The sequence below is a fragment of the Cynocephalus volans genome, chromosome 10, assembly GCF_027409185.1.
Source record: "Cynocephalus volans isolate mCynVol1 chromosome 10, mCynVol1.pri, whole genome shotgun sequence".
Taxonomy (NCBI): Eukaryota; Metazoa; Chordata; class Mammalia; order Dermoptera; family Cynocephalidae; genus Cynocephalus; species Cynocephalus volans.
The window spans coordinates 125,415,742-125,426,863 of record NC_084469.1 but is presented as its reverse complement, the minus strand read 5'-3'; the positions used below and the strand labels follow the sequence as shown (position 1 = coordinate 125,426,863).

General features: G+C 46.8%; 1 protein-coding gene across 1 annotated transcript; it reads right to left on the bottom strand.

Annotated features, from left to right (window-relative positions):
• Positions 1 to 685: 685 nt before the first annotated feature.
• LOC134387710 (carbohydrate sulfotransferase 6) lies at positions 686 to 2,934 on the bottom strand. Its single transcript, XM_063110101.1, has 2 exons — positions 2,880 to 2,934; positions 686 to 1,889 (listed from the first exon to the last, which is right to left on the bottom strand). The coding sequence occupies exon 2, from the start codon at positions 1,871 to 1,873 to the stop codon at positions 686 to 688; it is 1,188 nt and encodes a 395-aa protein (XP_062966171.1). The 5' UTR covers positions 1,874 to 1,889; positions 2,880 to 2,934.
• Positions 2,935 to 11,122: the final 8,188 nt, after the last annotated feature.

The window sequence follows — 11,122 nt, the reverse complement described above, 5'->3', positions numbered from 1 at the left end:
TTGGGCAGCACCCTGAATCAGTGAAGGTTCAGATAGCTCCACCCAGCAACTTAGACAGGCAGTATTTATAGACAGAAAAAGGAAATGACATACAGAAATAGCTTGACTGGTTACAGCTCAGCCATACCTTATTTGGACATGTCTGAGCACTTTATAGCCTGTGACTATGTGAAAGCTCAGCTGCTATGATCTGCAGAAACTCATCTACTTATAACAAGAATATACTCTCCTTAAGCTGCAGTTTGTTTACATACTAAATTAGGTTACAGTTTGCTGGGTAGGTGGCAGCTTTAGGCCAAACTTAATGTAATTTAACAGAACTTACTCCCTGTGCCCAGAGAAAGTGGGGGCAAGATATTCACCTTCCATGAAGAGTGAGTCTTCAGCTCAAAACGATCCTTTAAAAAAAGAGAGAGAGAAAGAGAGAAAAGAAGAAAAAAAAGTAAAAAAGAAACAAGTGACTCTGATGAGAACCTGGCTCCTAAAGAGGACTCAAAGGAAAACCAAAAATGGGTGGTGGTGGGGGGGGGGAAACATGGAGTGTGGGGACTCAGTCTTTTCCTGCTTCAGAGACAGACCCTGCACTGCTGGCCCCTAGTAGCAGTTTGTTGCCCTGTGCGCCCAGCCCCTCTCCATCATACGCTGGCCTCCTGGCCCTGGCGACCACCACAAGTGAGGACTTCCTCTAAGGACCGGGGTGCGTGGAGGTGGACGACGCCCAGCTGAAACTGCTCGGGCCTCGCGGCAGCACCAAGTCCAAGCCGAAGTCATGCTGCTCGTCCTCCGAGAACACAGGCCGGTAGCCCAGCAGCTGCAGAGCCCCGGCGCACAGCTCCTGCACACGGCGGATCTTGGGGAAGGGCAGCGCCTGGCGCCAGGCCTGCGAGACATTGAGCGCGTTCCTGGACGTGGTTTTGAAGGCCTCGCGGGGGGAGCCGAGCCCCGACCCGTGCGTGATGTTGTGGATCCAGCTCTCGAGCTGTGGCGTGAGGCTCAGGCCGGTGAAGCTGTAGAGTGCGCGGATCTGAGCCAGCGGCTCCCGCGCCAGGTCCTCGAAGCGCACCAGGCGGTAGCGGCCGCGCAGGAAGGGTGGTGGCTTCTGCGTGGCGGCCTCGGCGATGCGCACGTGGCTGCGACACACCTCGCGCACCACGCGCAGACCCGGGTCGGCCTCCACCCACGTGCCGTTGGTGCCCAGCACGATGCCGTTGTCGCGCGCCAGGTCCTTGGCCGTCTGCTCGCGCGAGCGCAGCACGGCCCGCGGGTCGCGCACCAGGTGCACAATGCGCAGGTTGAGCGCGGGGTCGCTGAGCAGAGGGTAGAGCACCTGCAGGTTGAAGAAGCGCACCTCCTTGAGCACCACGTGGCTGTAGGAGCGGCAGGCCTCCTGGGCCAGGCTGAAGGGCCGCCGAGCGCACAGCGGCTTACACACGGTCTCGCTGCTGATGGCGTCGCGCCGGAAGGCGCTGCAGGCCGGGGGCGAGCACAGCGCGCGGCTCACCGCCCACTGGAAGAGGTCCGACAGGTTGCGACGCCAGGGCAGGTAGGCATCGAACACATCCATGTCGCACAGGAAGACGGAGCGCACCAGGTCGCGCACGGCCATGTGCAGCACTGGGGCGCTGCTCTTGGACAGGGTGGTCCACACGTGCCACGCGGGCTCCATCAGATAGAAGACGTCAGGGTGCTGGCTGAAGAGCTGGCCCACGAAGGACGAGCCTGAACGCCACGAGGACAGCACCAGCACGTGCACGTGCTCCTCGCGGCCCGACTGGGACGGTGGCCCTGGCCGGGAGACCAGGAAGAGCAGGAGGCAGGTCTGCAGCAGCAGGAGTGCGGTCACTGCCGTGCCGGAGACGCGTGGCAGCCACATACCGCCGGCTGGGGGCCTGCGGGAGGAGGGTGCAGCAGTTAGGGACTGTGGCCCTCACGCCCAGCCCCTGCCCCAGCTACTACCCAGTGCCCGACCACCCGACTGGAAGGGGCCTCCCCAGACCACGATGGTCTCAGTCGGGCACTGTCCCAGGAATGTAAAGTTAAAACATAAGCCATGATCTAGTCTATGCTGAGAGCAAGTCCAGTTGCGAATACTGTGGGAAGTCAATCAATCTTATCTATCTTTCTGTGTACTTATTGTTTATCTATCTATCTGGAGAGGGATATATTTTTAAAAGCAGAATTCCTGCCCTTTGCTTGAGAATTCCTCTTAGGGAGACACTTTTAGGTTGTTTAGCTAAACAGCTTGATGGGTCATTTGGCTGATGTCAGAGCACCTCCCTAAAGATGAATCCTGGCTCTGCCACTTCCTAGCCTGTGATCTTGGACCAAACACTTAATCAAAAATCTCTCTGTGACTCAAACTCCCATCTTTAAAAAGGGGATAGGGGCCGGCCGGTTAGCTCAGTTGGTGAGAGCCTGGTGCTGATAACATCAAGGACCAGGGCTCAATCCCTGTATGGGTCAGCCAGTAAACAAATAAAATAAAAAGGGGACAATACTGGTACCTGGTTCACAGGATTTTGGAAGATTATTGGATGGAGCATGGAAAGAAGGAGCGTGTAGTAACCCCAATAACTGAGGATGTGGACTTTCTACATAGTGTTCATCTGCACTATATGATTTTTTTTCTCAGTAAGCAGATACAATTTTGATTATTAAAAATAAACAAACAAATAAAATAGACCAAGAACATTGACTGTTGCCATCACCCATGAGGAGTGAAGTGCTGGAGGCAGCATGGACTCCAGAGCGAGGGTGTCCTCCTGCAGCCCTGTGTGTTTGCAGAAGAGACCAGTTAAAGGGGAGGTAGAATGGAGCCAGGGAGGCAGAGAGGTGAGAGTGGCCTGCTGCCTGCCACTTTCCCTGCAGAGGGTACTCACTGCTGTCCAGGGCTGCTGGGAGAGCTGCCCACGCTGATCACAAATCCATGGGAGATGCCTGGAGGTTCCACAGAGCCTGGGAAAGCACGAGGGAGACTGGTTAGAGTCTCACTGGGGAAGATAGCCTCGCACAGAGAAAGCTCCCTATGGGTGGGAGTGGCGCTGCCCTGCCCCTGGCCTGAGCTGGGCATTTTTCTAATGGATGTGAACTGACAGGTGCTCCTGCTGGAAAGAGGAAAGAGCTGGATTTAAGTCCCAGCACTGCCACTTAGGGCACAGGAGACCTGGGTCAAGCGACCTGATTTCTTCTAGGCTCAATTTCCTCCTCTGTAAAATAGGGATTGCAACATCTAACCTCTTAGGGTTGTTGTGAGGAATGCTGCTGTAAACACCTGTGAGAAGAGGGCTTCGTAAAGTATCATACATTTATCTCATGTTACTGCTGCTGTTATAGTGTTGAGCTATGTCCGGAGGGGAGGAAGCCCCTCCCCAAGGGAAGTCATCTACAGTTTGAAGCCCATCATCTTCCAGGCCCACCTCTAGCCCCCAATCATCCCTGCACCCTTTAGATCTTAAGACTGTTATACTTGTTCCACAGCGTGGCAGGAACACTGAGCCTAGCTCTGACACTCCAAAGTCCTAGAGTTTCCTCCTCTTTGCACCTGTTGCTCCTGCAATGATCTCAGGGCTGTATGACTTTGGAAGGGAGAGGCCTGAAAAATTCCTCCCGCTTTTGTGAAAGCATTTCCTTCCCATCTAATCTCCTCCCCATCCATGTCACCACTGTGAGAAACCAGGGTTTAAATTGTGGATAGACCCCATCTCTGCTCCTTCTCCTTACCCTTTGCAGGAGTGGGCAGAGAATGCTCAACAGCTCACCTGCTCTGCACCTGTTATCAGTGCTCCTTGAGTGCTGGCTGATGAATGGTGAGCTCCCCTGAGAACAGCACACAGGAGAGGAAGGGAACTCATATTTGCTGACATAAGTTACCACAAGTGCTAGATGCTTTATGTCCACTCCATGATTTAACTCAATGGCCCCTCAATGCTTGCGGAGATAGCAGGGAAGCTGGGGCCCCAGCCCAGGACTCCTGTTTCTAAGCTCCTGGCACTTCTGATCACAGGCTAGTGGCCTCTCCCACCCCTGATTGCTCCCTGCAGAGTGCAGGATCCTGCTGCTTTGGCCCCAAAACACTTGCCCTCGTCAGCCCAGCCTTCCCCTGGGTAGGGAGGATCTTGAACCCAGGCCAACGTGTTTGTTACCTGTGTTCCAGAAAAGCCAGAGGTCCTCTGAAGTGACTCACACACCACCTGATCACACACTAACTGCTGTCTGATTCTATTATGGGGACTGAAGGACCAGGAAGTAGATTGAAACATCCTCTGCCACTCAGAGTATCCAGAGAAGTCCAGATCCTAGCTGGGAGTTTTCTTTCTTTTTCTTTTTTTTTTAAAGATGACTGGTAAGGGGATCTTAACCCTTGACTTGGTGTTGTCAGCACCACCCTCTCCCAAGTGAGCTAACCAGCCATCCCTATATAGGGATCCGAACCCGTGGCCTTGGTGTTATCAGCACCACACTCTCCCAAGTGAGCCACGGGCCGGCCCTCTAGCTGGGAGTTTTCTGATGAGGAGCCTTGTGTTCAGCACATTGGCCAATTGCCCAAGAGTTCAGAGTAAGAAGAACATGTCAGGTGGGCACTGTGACATATCAGTCTACTTTTATCTCCATGATTGAATTTATCCTCCCAGCGTCCCTAGAGATTATCATCCCTGTCTGTTTTAATTGAGGCAGTGAGGCTCAGAGACATCAACACCCAGCTTGTAATGGCCAGGGCAGGGGTTGAAATCCAAATGCTAGACCCCCAGTGTAGGCCTCTGTGGTGGCCTAAGCCTTTGTCCAGTGAAGCCTCCCATCCTGGAAGGTCTGTTTCCTCCCCTATGAATTCTTTCCTTTTTTGATTCCTTTTTTGGGATATGTATTTATTATATGTTTAATATTTGGAAAAGGTAATACATAGAGACGGCAAAAAAATTCTAAAAGTACAGATAAGGACATTGCAGACTCACGTTTTGTGAAATTAGAAGAGGGGCCCCATCCTCCAGGCAGACACAGCCCCACACCAGAGCGTAAGGGCCAACCAATCAGGCAAAAGGAAGTGACAATCCCTGTCCCCTATGTCTTTCCCAAGCACTGCTCAGAGGAAACCCTACATCTGATTTCCACCAAATCTCTGATGACAATGGTGATGATAATGATGATGAAAATAATCATATATTTCAGGGGAGGTAGGTCAGAGTAAAGTACAAGAGGCCGTAGAAGGAATAGAAAGTTCCCCTCCTGCCTTACTACCTAAGAGCGCCATACAGAGTGGTCTTTCTCAAGTCACTGAAACTTTTGTTTATTATAAAATCTTTTTTTAAAACTTATTTTTGTCAAAATAATACATATAACTTGAATAAGCATAAAATACCCCTTGAAGTTTACACAAGAAAGTGATAACGTTAGTTTTCTTTGGAGAGGAATGAAATAGCTGAGGAATAGATATTTCATGATAAACCCTTTTTTTGCACCTTCAGAATTTTTTTTTTTTTTTTTTTTTTGGCGGCTGGCTGGTCTCGGGAACCCTGTACCTTGGTGCCATGAGCACCATGCTCTACCAATCGAGCTAACCGTCCTGCCTGCACATTTTGAATTTTGACCCATATGAATACATTACCTATTTTAAAATAACTAAAAATACTTTTAAATGTGTATAGTTTAAAAAGTCAAATAGTTATCACGTCATTTTCTTGCTCTACCATACTACTTCCCAGAGGCAACTGCTTTCAAATTTGTTAGCTGTTTCTTCTGCAAATTAATTACCTTCCTACTTAAAAGACAGAGAGAGAGAGAGCTCTAATTGTTACTGTTATAATTTATGGTATTTTTATAGTCACTTAATACAATGAAAGATAAGAATTTATCTTCTCTACACACACACACACACACACACACACACACACACACACACACACACACACACACACACAGAGGTACATTCACACTTCTCTTAGCCTCCTAATATAATTTTTGGTGAAATCAATATTGAAAATTTATATTATATGACTTTCATAAAACAGCTCACAATTGAAGGTGCTGGCCAGTTAGCTCGGTGGGTTAGAGTGTGGTGTTATAACACCAAAGCCAAAGGCTCAGATCCCCAAACCAGCCAGCTGCCAAAAAAACCCAAAAAATAAAAACCAAAAAAAACATATTTGGCTGGCTGGTTAGCTCAGTTGGTTAGAGTGCAGTGTTATAACACCACACCATGGTCAAGGGTGTGGATCCCCAGACAGGACAGCCACCAGAAAAAAAAAAAAAAAAAAAAGATGAAAAATAGAGAAAAGACAAGAAAGGAAGAGGTTCAATCCCAGAAGTCCAATGCCCAAAGTCCCGATCCTGGTGGAGCTGACAATCTAGTTGGGAATTTACAGATACATCCTTGTGATGGTTGATGGACCAGATGGTGGTCCCCCCATGAATTGCCCAGACATCCAGCCACAGGAGGGCCATGCTAGTCCTGGCACACATACTTGTCTCCTGGATTCTGGCAAAGTCCCCCAGCTGGACTCCCCCCAGTCCATCTTGCACAGCGCCACCAGAGCTGCCTGAACCACACATCTGATCATGCCATTCTTCTACTTGGCAACTTCTAGCTTTCCAACCACACTTCCCATGATTCCCATCCAGCATCCAATACTTCAAATGACCAGGAGTCATCACTGTTTGTCAAACAAGCTGCATGCTCCCCTACTCCTCTGCTGTGAGCACCCAGTCCTGACTCTGTTCTCAGATATGCAGCATGGGGCTTGGTACTACATAGGTGTGGACATGGTTGTTTGTGTCTGCTCAGTTCCTATTCCCCCTTCTAATAACAGCCTCTAGACTGTTCCCTGGGGAGCCCTCCTCACCCACTGAAAGTGCATGTCATTTGGGTAGGGCTGGTCCCCTAGTTCCTAAGGGTCATGTGTCCCAAGACTGGCTCATCTATATATTTCACACACTTATCCCCTTGCCACCCATATCTGCCACCCCACACAGAACTATTGGCTTAGGAATGGGACATCTGGCCAACTCCAATCCTAGAATTTTTGTAGGTTCAAAGGGAAGAGAGAAACTGCCTGGATATAGAGCCAACACAGAAGAAATCCTAGCAGAGAAAGAAAGGCAAAGAGTTTATGAGCAAGCTGACAGCACCATCTAAACATCTGGATCCAGCTGTGCAAGATTTCCCATGGACTTCTCAGTTGAGGAGGTATTCCGTTTTTGCTTAAGCCAGCATGAGTTGAGTTTTTGTCACCTATAACCAAGAGTCCAGATGACACAGTGGATACCCTTGATGGGGAGAGGTAGGATAGAAGTGGAAGGGTACGTGGGCAGAGCTTCTGGGGAGCTGGTCATGCTTGATGAGGGTGCTGATTACATGAATGTGTTTGTGAAAATTCATCAAGCTATACTCTTGTGTTATTTTTCCTGGTGGCTGGCCAGTACAGGGATTGAACCCTGGACCTTGGTGTTATCAGCACCATGCTCTAACCAACTGGTGTGCTCTTTTCTGATGTATGTTATACTTCAATAAAAAGTTAAGAATCCTGACTGAATAAGACAGTGTCATATCACAGAATGTCCCAAAGACCAAATGAGCAGATGACATTAATAAATATTTGCTGAATTGAAATTAGATACCCTGTGATTCAAATCTAAAGGGAGTAACTCCCCACTTACCCCACCTTTTTTTCTCTTGAGTATCTTGAAGTTATAGTACCTTCTAAACATCCCTTACCATTTCCTGGCCTGAGAGATACAGGAAGGAGCTATTGTTCTGCCTAATTTGCAGATGAAAAAACTGACATACAGGGCAAGGGATGGTTTGCCACAGCAGGGGTCAAGCTAGAGCCCAGAAAGCCTGGCTCTCTGGGCAGCACTCACTTCTAGCCAAGCTCTGCCCACCCTCAACTCAGCAGCTCCTCCTGTCACCAGCCTGTCCCAGACCTGGCACAGAATCTAAGAGAACAAACTATAATACTAGATACAAATCCCAGGCTCAAATTTTTCTCGGCTTGGTGTCAGCTGTAGTCCGTACTTGTTCAAGAATCGCAGAGGCTGGAAAAAATGGATTCCAGATGAGGAGTCAGTGAACTCTAGGGCAAAACAGCTCAAATGAAGCCCAGGACATTCATTAGAGACAAGGCTGAAATGGAGGGAAAGAAAGAGAAGAAAAGAAGAGGAGGAGAAGAGAAAAGGAAAATGAGAGAAAAAGGGCCGGCCTGTGGCTCACTCGGGAGAGTGCGGTGCTGATAACACCAAGGTCACGGGTTCAGATCCTATAAAGGGATGGCCGGTTCGCTCACTGGCTGAGTGTGGTGCTGACAACACCAAGACAAGGGTTAAGATCCCCTTACCAGTCATGTTTAAAAAAAAAAAAAAAGAAAATGAGAGAAAAAATAAAGCATGGAAGGAGGAAAGGAGGTAGATGAGTGTTTACGGTGGGGCAGGAACAAGGACACAAGTAAATACCATTTATTGAAGGCTTCCTACATGCCAAGCCTTTTCTGTGCATTTTCTTTTTTTTTCTTTTTTCTGCCCATTTTCTGATTGAATCCTTACAAAAACTCTATGAAGTGGACCTGATGATCATTCCAACCTTACAGATGAAAACCTGAGGCTTAGAAAGATTAGGGGACTTGCCTAAAGGATCCACATAGCAGCTGAGTTGGAATTTGAAACTACTGGTCTAACTTCAGAGTTTTTAACTACAAAATGTCAAGTGGAAAAACATGAGTAACAAAACCTAATACATATATACACATACTATATGATACCAATTGTGTTAAAATACATGAAGGACAAGACAACCACAAATGGGAGACAATAGTTGCAAATCATATATATGGAAAGGGACTTGTACCCAGGATACATAAAGAACACTTACAACTTAACAGTAAAAAGACAAATAACCCAATTTTTAAATGGGCAAAGGATTTGAGAAGACATTTCTCCAAAGAAGATGTACAGGGCTGGCCCGTGGCTCACTTGGGAGAGCACGGTGCTGACAACACCAAGTCAAGGGTTAAGATCCCCTTACTGGTCATCTTTGTAAAAACAAACAAAAAACAAAAAACAAAAAACAAAAAAACAAAGAAGATATACAAATGGCCACTAAATACATGAAGAGATGCTCGACATTTTTAGTCATTAGAGAAATGCAAATCAGAACCACAATGACATACCACTTCCCATCCACTAGGATAACTATAATAAAAAAGAGGGGCAATAATAAAAAGTAATAATAAGTGTTAGAATGTGGAGAAATTGGAACTCTATATGCTGCTGGTGGAATGTAAGTGGCACAGTTGCTGGGGAGAACAGTTTGGCAGTTCTTCAAAAGGTAAAACACAGAGTTACCATACGAAGCAGCAATTCCACTCCTAGGTATATAACCAAGAAAACTGAAAACATATGTCCACATTTTCATAGCAGCATTATTCATAAGAGCCTAAAAGTAGAAGCATCCCAAATGTCCATTAATTGATAAGTGAACAAACAAAATATGGTATATCAATACAATGGAATATTCTCCGGCAATAAAAAGGAATGAAGTACTAATACATGCAAAGTTCAACCTAGAAGAACCTTGTGGTGACTGATGCACAACATTGATATACCATAAATCACTATCATAAAATTGGTTATTTTTGGTTGATTCAAGGAGGCATGAGTGGACTTTGCTGCTTCCAGCTTTCATTGCAGTGAGAGGGGTGCCTGCAAATCCATATCTCAGCTGACCTGAGTACCCAGTTAGCCAGAGAAGGCCAGGGACAAGGGATGGAGAATTACTTCCTATGCAGTGAAAGCTGTCAAAGCCTCCAAACCCACCATCCACTTCAGGACTGTAGGCTGTGGCAGGCTGTGGCAGAAGACGTGCCTGGCCCCCAAGCTTTGGACACATCTGCCATGTCTCTGCCAGTCCTGATGATGCAGCTGTATGGCATCTGCCAGAGGCAGGGAGGCTGAAGTTGCACAGCCCAGATGCTGCTGGAGGAAACAGATCTGCCTTCAAGAATCTATTAGGAAATGAATTCAAATTAGTCTGGGTAAAGAGCCTTAAATCTCCCTGGCTTAAAGCCACGCTGGGGCATTTTGGAGCAGATATCAGCACATAAACTCCTTTCTCTGGCTCTGAGCTTTGGGGATCCCCTGGTGCAATTTGCACAGCACCTATTTTGGTCTAAATCATAGGACCCTATAGCTGGGGGCCCTAAAGTCTGGGGGCTCTTCATCTCTTCTCTGCAGCAACACACACACACGGTATGGGGTAGGGATTGTGCATTTAGCATGTTCTCCTGTATTTCCTGAGGTATTGATAGAGACCTCTCATTACAGGGATAATCTGGAATGTTCTGTAGTTTATTTTATTAATGTTTTATTTTAATTACTTTGTTAAAAAAAGTAAATCATTCTTGTTGAGTCAATGAGATAAAAAGAAAAAGGAAGGGACTATCTTAGAAGAAAACAACTAAAAACACATAACAGCCAAATGCAATGTGTGGACCTTGTTTGGATTCTGATGTGAATAAACCAACTACAAGAAGATATCTTGGAGGGGCTGGCCAGTTAGCTCAATTGGTTTAGAGTGCATGCAGCCTTATAACCCTAAGGTCACAGGTTTGGATTCCCATACCAGCCAGCTGCACCAAAAAAAAAAAAAAAAAAAACCTCTCAGAAGTAATCAGAGAAATTTCAATATTGACTGAGTATTAGGTGATACTGAGAAATTGTTGGTAGTGCTATTATCACTACTGAGAATACTCTTGTTCACGCATTTCTGTACCTATCTCCCCTTAGGAGACTAGAAGCAGGATGCTGTCCCTCTCATTAGAGGGAGGAGTTATAGAGCATAGTGGTTAAGAGTATGAACTCCACTTAATCATTTACTGTGTGATCTTGGGCACATTACTTAATCTCTCTGTGACTGTTTTTTAAAAATCTTTAAAATGGAAATAATATAATCCAACTCATGAGCTTGACTTGAAGACTGAGTGAGTTAATATTTGTAGAGCTAGAGCACAAGGTCACGGGTTCGGATCCCAGGACTGGCCAACCACCACCAAAAAAAAAAAAAAAAAAAAAGCGTACACTTAGAACAATGCCTGCTACATGGTACACTTATCAGTATTTGTTCACGGATCTTCTAAATCCT